Source organism: Pristiophorus japonicus, chromosome 12 (assembly GCF_044704955.1).
Source record: "Pristiophorus japonicus isolate sPriJap1 chromosome 12, sPriJap1.hap1, whole genome shotgun sequence".
Classification (NCBI taxonomy): domain Eukaryota; kingdom Metazoa; phylum Chordata; class Chondrichthyes; family Pristiophoridae; genus Pristiophorus; species Pristiophorus japonicus.
In genome coordinates, this window is record NC_091988.1 from 199,066,673 (window position 1) to 199,084,142 (window position 17,470).

A 17,470-nucleotide genomic window follows, 5' to 3' on the forward strand; every position below is an offset into this window, starting at 1 on the left:
AGCTACAAAGGGGGGGACTGCGTTTCTGATCAACCACTCTAATGGCTTGGAATAATATCTGTGTTATGGATCTGTAGAATATCTGGAGTATAAAAGCAGGGAATCTTGCTACAGCTATGTAAGGTATTGGTGAGGCCACACCTGGAATATTGTGTGCAGTTTTGGCTTCCATATTTACGAAAGGATATACTTGCTTTGGAGGCAGTTCAGAGAAGGTTCACTAGGTTGATTCCGGGGATGAGGGGGTTGACTTATGAGGAAAGGTTGAGTAGGTTGGGCCTCTACTCATTGGAATTCAGAAGAATAAGAGGGGATCTTATTGAAACATATAAGATTATGAGGGGGCTTGACAAGAGAATGCAGAGAGAATGTTTCCACTGATAGGAGAGACTAGAACTAGGGGAAATAATCTTAAAATAAGGGGCCGCCCATTCAAAACTGAGATGAGGAAGAATTTCTTCTCTGGGTTGTAAATCTGTGGAATTTGCTGCCTCAGAGAGCTGTGGAAGTTGCGTCATTGAATATATTTAAGGCAGAGATTGACAATTTCTTAACCGTTAAATAAGGGGTTCTGGGGAGCAGGCAGGGAAGTGGACCTGAGTCTATGATCAGATCAACCATGATATTGAATGGCGGAGCAGGCTCGAGGGGCCGTATGGCCAACTCCTGCTCCTATTATGTTCTTATGTTCTTATACCATAAAGCTCCCAATTCATTATTAATATTAACCAAAACTTACCAAGTGACATTGGAAAGACCAAATCTCGGCTAGTTTAGGCCACGCAAAGGCATGGGCAGTAAAACAGTCAGACTGCCATATGCATTTTCAAAGGCTGGAGACACTTGGCCTGATTGTTATGAAGTCATGGGTTGGAAGATAACTAAGGCCTGTTGTAACACCCCTGCCATTGGGATAGAGGTCAACAATATATGGACCAGGATGTTCCAAAGAGTATCTTGCCCATCGCACACCAAACAGTGCAGCTTTGTTTCAAAAGGGGAGTATTTATGAGCACGTTAACTTGGCCGCCTAGGATTGTGCTGCCAACTTGGCAATAGGCCTCAATGTAGAATGGCACTGAAGCTGATGGGATTTATTTTTGGCATTATTCATCCTTGTGTTGTGGAATGGAATACTTAGCCCATTTTCAGTGATAACTGTCCCATTGCGCGTAAGTTGGAGTGCATGTTAGATGCAGATTAGACGTTCCCTCCAGTCCACAACGACACTGTGTCTGAATCCCATGTCCAAAAAGTTACTGAAACTTTCCAATTATTTTTTTAATTCATTCACGGGATGTAGATGTTGCTGGCAAGGCCAGTATTTATTGCCCATCCTTAATTGCCGTCGAGAAGATGGTGGAGAACCACATTGGATACAACTGAGTGTCACGCTGGGCCATTTCAGAGGGCAGTTAAGAGTCAACCACATTGCTGTGGGTCTGGAGTCACATATAGGTCAGACTGGGTAAGGATGGCAGATTTCCTTCCCTAAAAGGACATGAGGGAGTCAGATGGGTTTTTACAACAATCCGGTGGTTTTGTGGCCACTATTACTGATGCTAGTTTTTATTTAAACTCCAGATTTATTTAATTATTCTGAATATAAATTCCCCAGCTGCCATGGTGGGATTTGAACTTGTATCTCTGGATCATTAATCCAGGCTTTTGGATTACTAGTCCCGTAACACAACCGGCATGCTGCCATACCTCCTACCTCTTTATCACCTCGCTGAGTGAAATTGCCAATTGGTGCTGAGTTCTGGGCATTTAGGCTTGTGGACGGGTGCCCGACAGGAGCTGGATTGAGATTGCTGTTCTATCTCCTTTCACTTTGGATTCCTGTGACTCCCAGCGGGGTACTTCCAGTCCTGGTCTGGATATGAGTCATCGTCCCAGACGCAAAGGAATGTTTTCACTCGTCATGCTAACTGGTCCCTGAAAACTCTAATTTCTTCTGCCTGTGTCATCTCTTGGAGGAGCCTTTGTTATTAAGACAAACTCAGCCAGCTTCTAGGCATTTCCAAGTGAGCTGCTCTCCTTCTGTTGCGTCCTCAGACTGGACCACTCCGTTGCGTTAAACATAAGTGGTCAGTTGCATCTCGGGGCAGAGGTGACAGTGGATGATTTAAAACTAACACTCTCCTGGCCGGCCTCCCTCCGTGCACCCTCCGTATACGTGGGCTCTATTACCCATTTAAAACTCTATTACCCCGCATTGCACCAAGCCCCGTTCACCCAACATCCTGTGCTCACTGACCTGCCTGTATCCTGACTCACACCAAACCCCGCTCACCCAACACCCTGTGCTGACTGACCTGCTGCCCATATCCTGACTCACACCAAACCCCGTTCACCCAACACCCTGTGCTGACTGACCTGCTGCCCATATCCTGACTCACATCAAACCCCGTTCACCCAACACCCTGTGCTCGCTGACCTGCTGCCCATATCCTGACTCACATCAAACCCCATTCACCCAACACCCTGTGCTCGCTGACCTGCTGCCCATATTCTGACTCGCACCAAGTCCCGCTCACCCAACACCCTGTGCTCGCTGACCTGCCCATATTCTGACTCACATCAAACCCCATTCACCCAACACCCTGTGCTCGCTGACCTGCTGCCCATATCCTGACTCACATCAAACCCCGTTCACCCAACACCCTGTGCTCGCTGACCTGCTGCCCATATTCTGACTCGCACCAAGTCCCGCTCACCCAACACCCTGTGCTCGCTGACCTGCCCATATTCTGACTCACATCAAACCCCATTCACCCAACACCCTGTGCTCGCTGACCTGCTGCCCATATCCTGACTCACATCAAACCCCGTTCACCCAACACCCTGTGCTCGCTGACCTGCTGCCCATATCCTGACTCACATAAAACCCCGTTCACCCAACACCCTGTGCTGACTGACCTGCTGCCCATATCCTGACTCACATCAAACCCCGTTCACCCAACACCCTGTGCTCGCTGACCTGCTGCCCATATTCTGACTCGCACCAAGTCCCGCTCACCCAACACCCTGTGCTCGCTGACCTGCCCATATCCTGACTCGCACCAAGTCCCGCTCACCCAACACCCTGTGCTCGCTGACCTGCCCATATTCTGACTCGCACCAAGTCCTGCTCACCCATCACCCCTGATCTCGCCAACCTACATTGGCATTCAGTCCGGCAACTCCTCCATATGAAAATGTCATTCTTGTTTTCAAATCCTTCCGTGGCCTCGCCCCCTCCCTATCTCTGTAATCCCCTCTAGCTCTACAACGCTCCGAGATCTCTGCGTTCCTCTAATTCTGACCTCTTGAGCCTCCCCGATTTTAATCGCTCATCCATTGATGTCCGTGCCTTCAGCTGCCTGGGCCCCAGGCTCTGGAATTCCCTCCCTAAACCTCATCACGTCTCTCTCCTTTTAAGACGCTCCTTAAAACCTACCTCTTTAACCAAGCTTTTGGTCACCTGTCCTACTATCTCCATATGTGGCTCGGTGTCAAATTCTGTTTGATAATCGCTCCTGTGAAGCGTCTTGGGACATTTTGCTACTTTAAGGACGCTATATAAATGCGAGTTGTTGTTGCCTGTCTCTATCTCTGGAAGGCAGAGCCAAGCGGCCAGTGAGCAAGGACTCCTTCCTGGCGTGGCGCAGAGCTCTGTGAAAGCGAGTTTTAAAAATAGGGATTTCAAAAGAAAATTTCCAAATTGTTCTTTTCTAAAATGTTCTGGTAACAAACCCTCATCCCAATATAGACGGCAGCACAAGTGCAGACATATGGCAATCATTATTAGATAGCTAATGTTTGTTTGAATTTAGGTCATCGAATTCTGAGAGATTTGAGGCGCGGACAAAACGCTTACCGAAGCTGTTAGTGAGAGGCTCCCCTCCTTTTCTGTGTTGTTCGTCTCTTAGTTAATCAGGGAAGTTTGAGCTAAACCTGTCGGCGAAGTTTGGGAATCGAAAATTGACACAGCTGTATAAACAACACAAAGAGCTCCTGACCTCAGTGCTTTTAACTGTTTTAGTCAAGTTTCATGTGTGTATATATTTTTTTTTAAACTGGAAGATTGATCAAGACTTGAGAATAACTTGAGGTCATTTATCTGGTTTGTTTATATGGAGGGTTTGGTTTCTAACACTCCTGCTCGGAAACCTGTATTGATTATTTTAACTCATCAAGCTTAAAACTTTTTAAAAAAATATATGTTCAACTGTTGGGTCCACCAAGTTCCCATGCGCGATTTACTGTTCCAAGCCTCTAACTGTGCAACCATAGAGCTTTCCTATAGACTGCGTTGCTTCCACAGGAGACTTGTCAGCCCAGTGCACCGTTCCGTCTACTGAATGATTGATTGTTGATCTGCAGACGTTCCCCGTCTTCACTCTCCTGCAGATTTCTTGTCAGCGCTGCTCAGTTCTGCCGAGCTGCCTTGCTGTGCACTGTTTGGGCCGGGCACACACTTCCAGTCCATGTTGGGTGTCACCCTGGCTCAGCGGCAGTTCTGCTGACTCTCGGCCAGAAGGTTCAACTCGGGGACTTGAGCATGTAATGCCGGCTGATCCTTCAGCGCTAGTGCATTGTCGGAGCGCCAGTCTGTCGGGGGTGGGGGAGATGTCGGACTACCTGGGAAGGTAGATGTAAAACCTCCCATGGCACTACTCGAAGAGCGGGGAGTTTACCAGGCCAACATTCCTCCCCGAATCAATATCCCCAAAACAGATTAACTGCTCATTTATAGAATGATGCAGCACAGAAAGAGGCCATTCAGCCCATCGTGCCTGTGCCAGCTCTTTGAAAGAGCGATCCCATCAGTCCCACTTCCCATAGCCCTGCACCATTTTCCCTTTCCAGTATATATTCAATTTGTTTTTAAAAGTTATTATTGAATCTGCTTCCACCGCCCTTTCAGGCTGTGCATTCCAGATCGTCATAACTCGCTATGTAAAAAAAATTCTATTCATCTCCCCTCTGGTCTTTTGGCAATCACCATAAATCTGTGTCCTCTGGTTATCGCCCTGCCTGCCAATGGAAACAGTCCATTCTGATTTACTCTTATCAAAACCCCTCATCATTTTGAACTGTCTATTAAATCTCCCCTTAACCATTTCTGTTCTAAGGTGAATAATCCCAGCTTCTCTAGTTTAACTGCATAACTGAAGTCCCTCATCCCTGGTACCATTCTGGTACACTTATTTAAATTTAACTCATTTGCTCTTTGTGGAATGTTACTGTGTGCAATGTCGGCTGCCGTATGACTGCCACTACACTTCTTCAAAAGCAATTAATTGGCTGTGAAGCACATCTCGAGGACAAGAACGTTGCTATGAAGCCATTGTTTTCGGTCCCTGCCACAAACTCCGTTCCCTGGCCACTGACTCCGTCCCTCTCCCGAACATCTGTCTGAGGCTGAACGTAGAAACGTAGAAAATAGGTGCAGGAGTAGGCCATTCAGCCCTTTGAGCCTGCACCGCCATTCAATGAGTTCACGGCTGAACATGCAACTTCAGTACCCCATTTCTGCTTTCTCGCCATATCCCTTGATCCCCCGAGTAGTAAGGACTTCATCTAACTCCTTTTTGAATATATTTAGTGAATTGGCCTCAACAACTTTGTGTTCACGACTTTGGTGTCATAGTTCACCCTGAAATTAGCTTCCGACCGCATATCCGCAGCATAACTAAGACCGCCTATTTCCATCTCCATAGCATCGTCTGTCTCTGCCCCTGCCTCAGCTTATCTGCTGCTGAAACCCTCATCCATGGGTTTTGTTATCTCTAGACTTGACTATTCCAACCCCTCTTGGCTGGCCTCCCACGTAAACTAGAGGTGATTCAAAACTCGGCTGGCCCGTGTCCTAACTCGCACAAAGTCCCGCTCACCCATCACCCCTGTGCTCACTGACCTACATTGGCTCCCGGTTAAGCAACGCCTCGATTTCAAAATTCTCACCCTTGTTTTCAAATCCCTTCATTCACTTTTGAAAGTTCCTATTGATTCTGCTTCCACCACCCTTTCAGGCAGCGCGTTCCAGATTATCATAACTCGTTGCATAAAAAAACTCTACTCCCCCCTCCTTATTTCTCTCTAATCTCCTCCAGCTCCACAACCCCCCCCCCCCCCCCGAGATGTCTGCGCTCCTCTAATTCCGCCCTCTTGCGCATCCCTGATTATAATCGCTCCACCATTGGTGGCCGTGCCTTCTGTTGCCTGGGCCCCTAGCTCTGGAACTCCCTCCCTAAACTTCTCCGCCTCTCTACCTCTCTCCTTTAAGACGCTCCTTAAAACCTAGCTTTTGGTCACCTGCCCTAACTTCTCCATGTGGCACGGTGTCACATTTTTTGGCTTATAATATTCCTGTGAAGCGCCCTGGGATGTTTCACTACGTTAAAGGCGCTATATAAATATAAGTTGTTATACAAATGCAAATTCTTGCTTTTCAGGAGTTGTGCTAATCAAGGGTAAAACCTGAAAGCTTGCAGTGATTATCCTGCGAAACAAAACTCAATCGTAACAAAGACACAGTTTTTCCTCTTTCTCTGCCTGTTGAGTCCAAAGACCTCAAATGTGTGACAGTACTGTGGGTCATGCAGTACTGTCCTCCCTGGGGAAGCTTCTGCTTTTGCCCCTTGACCCCTGAACTTGGCATCATGGACACAAAAACCTCTGATTTTGATTGGAAATTCAAAGTATAAGGAAATAGAGTTTGAGTGTTGCCTCTGTCATTGAGTAGCTAATACTGCATTCTTCCCTTCAAAACTTGGAAGATGTTTCTGTGGCGTGTTCCAAAATAAAGATAAACTATTATTTGAACAATTTATTTCAGGGTTAAAAGATTTTTTTCCCCCCCTTGAGTTTAATTACATTTTCTTCAAGAGCTGGTGCTGTGCGTTGTTTTATTTTCTGGTCTTTTTTTTTGTCAGTTTACTTAATGAGGCAATGTTTTCCCTCGTTGGAGGTTGGCACTGCAGCTACTGCTTGTGTGCAGCTTGTAATGTATTCCAGCTTGCCTTCTGCTCCGCTCGCCCCTTGTTCCAAGGGGTGTCGGGGGGGGTGGGGGCAGCGGGGAGAGGCTGAGGCTGTACTTTGGCTCCCAGATGGAAAGGGTATGGCAGTAAAAATTGCTGCTGTTAGCAGCGGAGGGCACGGCAGCCCAGAGAAGGCCAGCGCTTTTCGGGGCTCCTGCGGACGGTTGGGTTACCCTTTAGTTGGCAGCTGCTTTGCTCTTTGAAGGCACTGGCAAAGCAAGTTCGACTCTGATGCCTTGCAGGCAGTCTGCTTCTGATATACAGTAACGCAAGTTGCCTGTACTGTCCCCGTAAGCCAACAAGCCACCATTGCTGGGAGAAATAGTAAGCTTGTGATCCGGTCATAGCCAACTTTCTGGTATACGCTTTTCAAATCCAATAAAAAGTTTATAAAGTTTTGTGTAAACTATTTCAAACTTAAAAAAAAATATATATAAAATTTTAACTTGCTATACATTGGTGGGGAGCCAGAAATGTACTTATTTCAGCAGCCATGTGGGATATGTTTCAGGACAAACAGTTAGAGGCTTGAAACAGTGGTACGATGTGTAATCCACTGCTGGGTTGTTTGTTTAACTGCACCAGAAATTTACACAGGGGCAGTACTGAGTTAACAGGAAGGAATATAACCAGTTTAAATAGCGAATGGTTTGGGTTTTTCACGAATATTAATGTAGCAGAAATATTCACTTATCAGGCAGCTGACTGTGTTCTTTGGCCTGCTCTGTTTGCCTAAAGGTAACTCGGACAAGCTTTCAGAATTTTTGTATCTCTTGTATATAAAGATAAAGGTGGTGGATAGATTACCTGCCATTCTCTGGGGTCTTTTCCCCCACTGTGCCTGCACCATACGCCTCACAAAGAGGGTTAAGGATTTACTAAATGAGCATGGTGGAACTTCGGAATATGGCACTTGATCCGCACGTTTTATAGCAGCCCATCCCATCGCAAGGAAACAAGCAACTCATGCTTGTGCTCAATGGCCAGGAACACTACGTTTGTTCACTGGGTGGGGATTTCCCCTGTTTGTTCACTGGGTGGGGATCCCGCATTGAAAGGATTAGTCAATTCATGTAGCTCAGGTACAAGTTCGAGGGAATAATGGTTAAATTATGAGGACAGGTTGCGCAGACAAGGCTTGTATTCCCTTGAGTATAGAAGATTGAGGTGTGATATTATTGAGATGTTTAAGACGATTAAAGGATCTGATATAAAAACAGAAGGCTGCAAAATACTCATCTGGTCAGGCAGCATCTGTGGAGGGAGAAACAGCGTTAACGTTTCAGGTCGATGACCTTTCCTCAAGAAAGAAATGATGGGGTCGATAGAGTGAAACTATTCCCTCTGGTGGGGCAGTCAGAACAAGGGGGCGTCACCTTAAAATTACAGCCAGGCCATTCAGGGGTGATGTCAGGAAGCACTTCTTCACACAAAGGGCAGTGGGAATCTAGAGCTCTCTCCCCCAAAAAGTTGTTGAGGCTTGGTTTGGGGGGGGGGGGGGGGTTCATTTGAAAATCTCAAAACTGAGATTGCTAGGTTTTTTTTTAAGCAAGGGTTATGGAACCAGTGCAGGTAAATGGAGCTAAGATATAGATCAGCCAGGATCTAATTGATTGGCGGAACAGGCTCGAGGGGCTGAATGGCCGCCTCCTGGTCCGAAGTCGGAGAAAGTAAAACTATAAAATGCTCTGGTCAGCCCATCCCATAAGTACCGTATCCAGGAGAGGGGGAGACTTTCTAGCGCTGGAACCGGTTCAAAGAGCCATGGGGCTGGCCCTTATTGCGAGAGATCTGAATTAGGAAGAAAGACTGGAAAAAATTTGCGAGTGTCAGGAGATTCTGCGGAGGAATACAAGATAGCAAATGGGATGGAGGAAGGTAAATCCGGAATGTCGCTGCAAACCAAAAAGTAGGAAAAGGGCAGGATGGCAAAGGCTCATACTGGCAAAAGAAAGACAGACTTGCATTAATATAGCAGCTTTCCTGACCTCTGAACGTCCCAAAGAGCCAATAAAGCACTTTTGAAGTGTAGTCACTGGTGTAATGTGGGAAACGCGGCAGCCAATTGATGCACAGCAAGCTCCCACAAACAGCAGTGTGATGATGACCAGATAATCTGTTTTAGTGATATTGGCTGAGGGTTAAGTATTGGCCACAGGACACCGGGGAGAACTCCCTCTGCTCTTCTTTGAATGGTGCCGCGGGATCTTTTACATCCACCTGAGAGGCAAATTTAACTGTTAGGAAGTTCTTCGCAAAGTGTGATCAACGCATGGAACGAGCTTCTGGGTGGAATAGCTGAGGCAAAAACTCTGGAGTCATTTAGGAAAGACTAGATGCTAAAATGGGAGTGTAGTGTTGGAATCCTTCTGGGCGGATGAATTACGATGGGCTGCATGGTGTTCCCGATCAGTGGTGGACCCCAGTTGGAAACTGACCATTGAGTGAGATCTGACTCGGGACGAGCTCTGATGTCTCCATGCTCACAGAATCATACCCCAGCGAGGAGTTGGTGTCTTCAAGAGAGAGGAAAGGGGAGAAGAAATGGGTGGAGAATGTCAGTGGTGGGATGGGGAGAATTGTGTTGCAGAAATGAGCAGAGTGCATTCTAACCACCAGCGCCGTCCAGCCTTTTCCCATTGTCTCGACTTTACAATCTTTCGTAAGTGAAAGCAGCACATGATGGAAGGTCTGTAACCAAAGGTTCAGCTGCTGACATTGGCCAAATTTGGAACTGATCTGAGGATTTTGGGGACTGACTCTTTGTGTGTGTGTGTGTGTGTGTGTGTGTGTGTGTGTGTGTGTGTGGGGGGGGGGGGGGGGAGGGGGAGGGGGATGGAGGTGTGTTGGAGGGGGGTGGGTGGTGGGGTTTTGGGTGTGTATCTACATAGAAACATAGAAAATAGGTGCAAGAGTAGGCCATTCGGCCCTTCGAGCCTGCACCGCCATTCAATAAGTTCATGGCTGAACATAATGTGTGTATGGGGGATGGAGGTGTGTGTGTGGGGGGTGGTTGTGTGGGGGTGGGGTTGTGGTTGTGTGGGGGTGGGGTTGTGGTTGTGTGGGGGTGGGGTTGTGGCTGTGTGTCTATATATATATATATATATGTGTGTGTGTGTCGGGGGTGGAGGTATGTGTAGGGGTGGGATTGTGGAGGGGGGGTGTGGGGGTGGGGTTATTCGTGTGTGTCTGTGTGTGTGTGTGGGGGTGGGTGATGGAGGTGTGTGGGGGGGTGGGGTATGGGTGGGTGTGTGTCTGTATGTGTGTGTGGAGAAGAGGGTGAGGAAAAGCAATTCCATGAGGAACATTGTAATGATCTCGCAACGGTACTGGTCTTTCATTCACTGCGAAGATGTTAAAACTCGGCTCTGAGCGCCACCTTTCAGGGGTTGTGGGTAATATATTAGCATGGATAGAGGATTGGCTATAACAGAAAACAGAGTCGGGATAAATAGTTCATTCTCTGGTTGGCAATCAGTAACTAGTGGGGTGCCTCAGGGATCAGTGCTGGGACCCCAACTATTTACAATCTGTATTAACGACTTGGAAGAAGGGACTGAGTGTAATGTAGCCAAGTTTGCTGACGATATAAAGATGGGAGGAAAAGCAATGTGTGAGGAGGACAGAAAAAATCTGCAAAGGGACATAGGCTAAGTAAGTGGGCAAAAATTTGGCAGATGGAGTATAATGTTGGAAAGTGTATGGTCATGCACTTTGGCAGAAAAAAATCAAAGAGCAAGTTATTTAAATGGAGAAAGATTGCAAAGTGCTGCAGTACAGTGGACCTGGAGGTACTTGTGCATGAAACACAAAAGAATAGTATGCAGATACAGCAAGTGATCAGGAAGGCCAAAGGGGATGGAGTATAAAAGCAGGGAAGTCTTACTACAGCTATACAGGCTATTGGTGAGGCCACACCTGGAATACTGCGTATAGTTTTGGTTTCCATATTTACGAAAGGATATACTTGCTGTGGAGACAGTTCAGAGAAGGTTCACTCGGTTGATTCCGGGGATGAGGGGGTTGACTTATGAGGAAAGGTTGAGTAGGTTGGGACACTATTCATTGGAATTCAGAAGAATGAGAGGTGATCTTATTGAAACGTATAAGATTATGAGGGGGCTTGACAAGGTGGATGCAGAGAGGATGTTTCCATTGATGGGGGAGACTAGAACTAGAGGGCATAATCTTAGAATAAGGGGCTGCCCATTTAACATAGATGAGGAGAAATTTCTTCTCTTAGAGGGTTGTGGATCTGTGGAATTTTCTGCCTCAGAGAGCTGTGGAAGCTGGGACATTGAATAAATTTAAGACAGAAATAGACAGTTTCTTAAATGATAAGGGGATAAGGGAGCGGGCAGGGAAGTGGAGCTGAGTCCATGATCAGATCAGCCATGATCGTATTAAATGGCGGAGCAGGCTCGAGGGGCTGTGTAACCTTCTCCTGCTCCTATTTCTTATGTTCTTATGTTCTAAGAACATCTGTCCATTTTTGAAATATATGCAAACTGGGTTTACTCAGATTTCCTCTGCATCTGTGACCCCTCTGTGTTACCTCTCCAGTTCACCCAGTTAACCATACAAGTATGCCTTTGTTTTTCCCACTGAGAAGGGGCAGGATAAAATGAAAGACTGTGAATGCTGGAAAGAGAAAAATTATTGCATAGAATATACAGCTCATGAACAGGCCATTCGGCCCAAGCACTCCATCTGTGCTCCACTCGAGCAGTATACGATGTAAGCCGACTAGTTATTGGTGCTTCGGAAGTATAGTAAACGCTTCAGGGGGCACTTAGAACCTGCTTGTTGTCTGCTCCAGGGTGTCACATGATTTGACATTGCACATTTATTTATCTCCTAAAATCTCAATCTCTGTTTAATTGTAGTCCAGTCTCTCCGCTAAAGAGCAGATACAAATAAATACTTGCCCAGCTTTCATTCCCGGTACCATTTGTGTCTCTACAGATCGAATCGATTGTGCTAAAGGAGAATATAAGAGTCATGACAGAAAACTTCTATGCGGCTATTTTTGGATATGATGAGGTGAGTGTTGTATCTCTCTGAAGTTTTGGCTCTCTGGAACAGAGGAGAGACTTTGAATTTGAGCATTGTGGACTCATTGTGTCCGAGCTTGGTGTCGCTGCAAATATCCCCGTCAGGGAACACTTGAATCTGGAGCTCAAGGGCTGAACGGACAAAAAAGTGAGGCGAAGTGAGACTTCATAAATGCATTTAAAGGGAAGCTAGATAGAAACATAGAAAATAGGTGCAGGAATAGGCCATTCGGCCCTTCGAGCCTGCACCACCATTCAATATGATCATGGCTGATCATGCAACTTCAGTACCCCATTCCTGCTTTCTCTCCATACCCCTTGATCTCTTTAGCCGTAAGGGTTATATCTAACAAACTGGCCTCAACAACTTTCTGTGGTAGAGAATTCCACAGGTTCACAATTCTCTGGGTGAAGAAGTTTCTCCTCATCTCGGTCCTAAATGGCTTATCCCTTATCCTTAGACTGTGACCCCTGGTTCTGGACTTCCCCAACATTGGGAACATTCTTCCTGCATTTAACCTGTCCAATCCCGTCAGAATGTTATATACTAGATAAATACATGAAGGAGAAAGGAATAGAATGTTATGCTGATAGGATGGGAGGAGACTGGTGTGGAGCATAAACACCGGCACGGAACCGTTGGGCCAAATGGCCTGTTTCTGTGCCGTAAGTACAGCGCCTTGGGCCATGTTACTACATTAAAGGAGATGTGTGAATGCAAGTTAGTGTTTATGTGACCTGTCTGATCTGATTGAATTTTTCAGGAGTATGAAAAGGATTAGTAATGTTTATCCTGTTGGCAAAAATATGTTTTTTTTAATTACTTCTCATTTGGTGGAGAGCAATAGGAGTTATTTAATTCTAAATTGCCCAAATCACTTTCCAACAACTCAATTTCTTCTAGTTACAGATTAACCTATAAAGGAATTGGCGATAAAGGGTTAGTCAGAGTGCTAGGAAGTTGATTTAACAGTCAACAAAGCTTCAGCTACAACAGTACGTCAGACTGTGTTTACCTATAACACTGCATTGCACAAAGTGATTTGCGAACCTATGAGCAATGACAGAGAGGAAAAGAGCCTCTCGGTCCATTCAGCCTGTCCCCACACAATTGTGATACCTTGTATACCATCTACAAGATGCACTGCAGCAACTCGCCAAGGCTTCTTCGGCAGCACCTCCCAAACCCGCGACCTCTACCACCTAGAAGGACAAGGGCAGCAGGCGCATGGGAACACCATCACCTGAAAGTTCCCCTCCGAGTCACACACCATCCTGACTTGGAAATATATCGCCGTTCCTTCATTGTCGCTGGGTCACAATCCTGGAACTCCCTCCCTAACAGCACTGTGGGAGCACCTTCACCACACGGACTGCAACGGTTCAAGAAGGCGGCTCACCACCACCTTCTCAAGGGGCAATTAGGGATGGGCAATAAATGCCGGCCTTGCCAGCGACATCCACATCCCAGGAACGAATTTTAAAAAGCATCTCTCCGACACCCTCTACCTCTGCCCAGGCGATCAAAACTAGTCCAGAAGATCATTCTGTCCCCGATAATTCTATGCAGTCCCTACCTTTGGTACAAGGTAATCTCTGCCCCAGCCAGAAACAAGTCCAGCTTAAGTGTTTGAACATGATGGGGCACTCCACAAATACAGATATTAGGTATAAATCATAGAATTATAGAATCATACAGCTGAGTTGCATTGTTGGAGCGTTTGTACCGATGCCTCGTACGAGGGGAGGAGGAAGAGAATTAGGTCAGGAGCAGAGCTTTAAACTCGTCATCACAGATTGGGACATGAGAGGCAGGGGAATGAAACCTTGCATTTTTAGTGCAATTCGCAATCTCCGCACGTTCCAAAGCGATTTACAGCCAATGAAGCACTTTGAAAGTGTATTCATTGTTGTAATGTGGGAAACGCGGCGCACAGCAAGCTCCCACAAACAGCAAATGTGACAATGCACAGATCATCTGTTTCAGTGATGTTGGGTTAAGGTGATTGAGTGATAAATATTGGCCCAGGACACCGGGGAGAACTCCCCTGCCCTTCTTCGAAATAGTGCTCTGGGATCTTTTACATCCACCCGAGAGAGCAGACGGGGCCTCGGTTTCACGTCTCAAACGAAAGACGGCACCTCTGACACTGCAGCGCTCCCTCAGCACTGCACTGGAATGTCAGCCTGGATTATGGGCTCAAGTCTCTGGAGTGGGACTTGAACCCACAACCTTCCGATTCTGAGACGAGAGTGCAGTAACTGATATTATGTCGGTAAAACAGCAGTTATTTAGTGCAAAGCAAAATTCCACAAGTTAGCAATAAGATGGAATAGTCAGTTACTCTTTTTTTTGTTTCCAGATGCTATTGGTTGGGAGAGTAATGTTGGCCAGAACAATACACGAACTCCATCCCCTTCAAAATAGTACTTTACCGGGGCTTAAGGGTTTGATTATGAGGTGTGCCTGCGCAGACTGGGCTTGTATCCTCTCAAGTATAGAAGATCTGAATGAGGTGTTTAAGATGATTGAAGGAGTTGATAGTGTCGATAGCGGGAAACTATTTCCTCTGGTGGGGGAATCCAGAACAAGGGGGCATAACCTTAAAATTACAGCCATGCCGTTCAGGGATGATGTCAGGACGCACTTCTTCACACAAGGGGCGGTAGGAATCTGGAACTCTCTCCCCCATAAAAGCTGTTGAGGCCGGGGGGGGGGCAATTGAAAATTTCAAAACTGAGATTGATCGATTTTTGTTAGGCGAGGGTATTCAGGGTTACGGAACCAAGGCGGGTAGATGGAGTTAAGATGCACACCAGCCATTATTTAATGGAATGGCGGGACAGGCTCGAGGGGCTGAATGGCCGCCTCCTGTTCCTGTGCAACGTTCAAACCAAGCTCTCACATGAAGACAGGCCACTGGGGTGAGATGTTGAGGCCACTGTTTGACCAGCAAGAGTTGGACCTTCAGTAAAGGAGAGGAGTAAATTGGTGGACCACTTAGTTTACATAAGAATGAGTCTGTTGTACAGATCTAATTTATAGGTACGACACTGATTTGCTTTGCGTAACTTATTGTACCGGGAATGTGCCAATTAGAGTATGACTGGTTACCAAGTATTTACAGCCCAGGAACAGGTCCGTGCCGGTGTTTATGCTCCACACCAGCCCCCTCCCACCCCTCTTCATCTCACTCCATCACCATATCCTTCTATTCCTTTCTCCCTCGTGTGTTTATCCAGCCTCTATGCTATTCACCTCTGCCACTCCCTGTGGCAGCGCGTTCCACATTCCCACCACTCTCTGGGTAAAGAGGTTTCTCCTGCATTCCCTATTCCCTGTTTGTTAATGACTATCTTATATTGATGGCCCCGAGTTCTGGTCTCGCCCTGGTGATTATGGATGTTCACTCCTGATGTGACCTTTATGACCTCCTGCCTCCAGCCAAAAACTCTTCATATGTGCTTTATCCGCAACGTGCTAAAATAATACAAGTTCCATCAAAAAGCTTGGGTCAGAACAAGCCTACACTGTGTTTCTAAACCAGAATCATTTGGCATTGATTTGTCTTATTTTATTTGGAACTAATCTCCTGAAATGCCACCAGGCACTTATACATTTCCCTGCTTTTTATATATACATATCCTGTCTCACTGAGCTAAGAAATGGGGAGAAATGTTGAGTGGGTCCAGATGATCCGTTTCCTTGGGTCCCGTGTTCTCTCTCTCTCGCCACTGAATGGGTGCTCATTTTAATTCCTCGTAGAATAGCGTCATGGTGTAAAATAGGACCAATTTGGGGTTTTGCCACAACGATTGTTCAAGAACGGGAACGTTACGTAGGTGGAGCAGCAAATGGCTTAAAATAATCTGTCTCGGCGATTAGGGTGATGCAATGTAGCTTATACCATCTGCTGGACATTTACTGTATTTCTCTGTTTTTGCACGTTGAATGTATTCTTCAATCCATTGTCTTCCACCCCCATCTTTTTCTTGTTATTTGTGTGTCAGCTGTGGCTCAGTGGTAGCACTCCTGCCTCGGGGTCGGAGGGTTGTGACTTCAGGACCTCAGCACGTCCCAAACCACTTCACAGCTAACAAAGTACTTTTGAAGTAAAAACAGAAAAAGCTGGAAATGTGTGGGTCAGGCAGCATCTGTTGCGAGAAATAGAGTTAACATTTCAGGTCGATGACCCTTCATTCTGACGAAGGGTCACCGACCTGAAACGTTATCTCTGTTTCTCTCTCCACAGATGCTGTCTGACCCGCTGAGATTTTTATTTCAGATTCTAGCATCCGCGGTATTTTGCTTTTGTATAAGTACTTTTCAAGTGTTGTAATGTAAGAAACGCAGCAGCCAATTTACACGCAGCAAGGTCCCACAAACAGCAATGTGATAATGACCGTATCATCTGTTTTTGTTATGTTGATTGAGGGATGGATATTGGCCAGAACACCAGGTAGAACTCCCCTGCTCTTCTTCGACATAGTGCCGTGGGATCGATGCTGATGGGGCAGTGCAGCACTCCCTCAGCACTTTACTAGACTGTTAGCCTAGATTTTGTGCTCAAGTCTCTGGAGTGGGACTTGAACCCACAACCTTCAGATTCAGAGGCGAGAGTGCTACCCACTGAGCCACAGCTGACACCTTAAGTGAACGTTAATCACACGGCACTATTTGAGACGAGGGTATTCTCTGGGTACTGGTAAGGATTGAGCTTGACTATGTGTCCCTCCATGATAAAAGATCCTGCTGAGGCACTTACAAAATAACAACAAAAACTTGTATTTATATAGCGCCTTTAACATCGTAAAACATCCCAAGACGCTTCACAGGAGTATCATATGACACAAAATTTGTCACCAAGCCACATAAGGAGAAATGAAGGCAGGTGACCAAAAGCTTGGTCAAAGAGGTAGGTTTTAAGGAGCATCTTGAAGGAGCAAAAAGAGGCGGAAAGGTTTAGGGAGGGAGTTCCAGAGCTTTAGGACCCAGGGGTGGCCACCAATGGTTGAGCGATTATAATCACGGGTGGTCAAGGGGTCAGGATTAGAGGAGCACAGATATCTCGGGGTAGTGGGGCTGAGGAGATTACAGAGATAGGGAGGGGTGAGGCCATGGAGGGATTTGAAAACTAGGATGAGAATTTTGAAATTGGGGTGTTGCTTAACCAGGAGCCAATGTAGGTCAAGAGCACAGGGGGTGATGGGTGAGCGAGACTTGGCGTGAGTTAGAACATGGGCACCAGAGTTTTGGATCACCTCTAGTTTACGTAGGGTAGAATGTGGGAAAACAGCCAGGAGTGCGTTGGAATAGTCAAGTCTAGGTAACAAAGGTATGGATGAGGGCTTCAGCAGCGGATGAGCTGAGTTATGCTGCAGATATGT

The 17,470-nt window shown here is 46.4% G+C and overlaps 1 protein-coding gene across 3 annotated transcripts in view; it reads left to right on the forward strand.

The window, feature by feature from the left end:
* uqcc1 (ubiquinol-cytochrome c reductase complex assembly factor 1) overlaps positions 1-17,470 on the forward strand; it is an 86,127-nt gene that overhangs the window by 44,732 nt on the left and 23,925 nt on the right. For all 3 annotated transcript variants that reach the window (XM_070896403.1, XM_070896404.1, XM_070896405.1), the window contains one exon: positions 11,994-12,071. In XM_070896403.1, the coding sequence (XP_070752504.1) occupies positions 11,994-12,071 (78 nt within the window). The remainder of the gene's footprint in view (positions 1-11,993; positions 12,072-17,470) is intronic.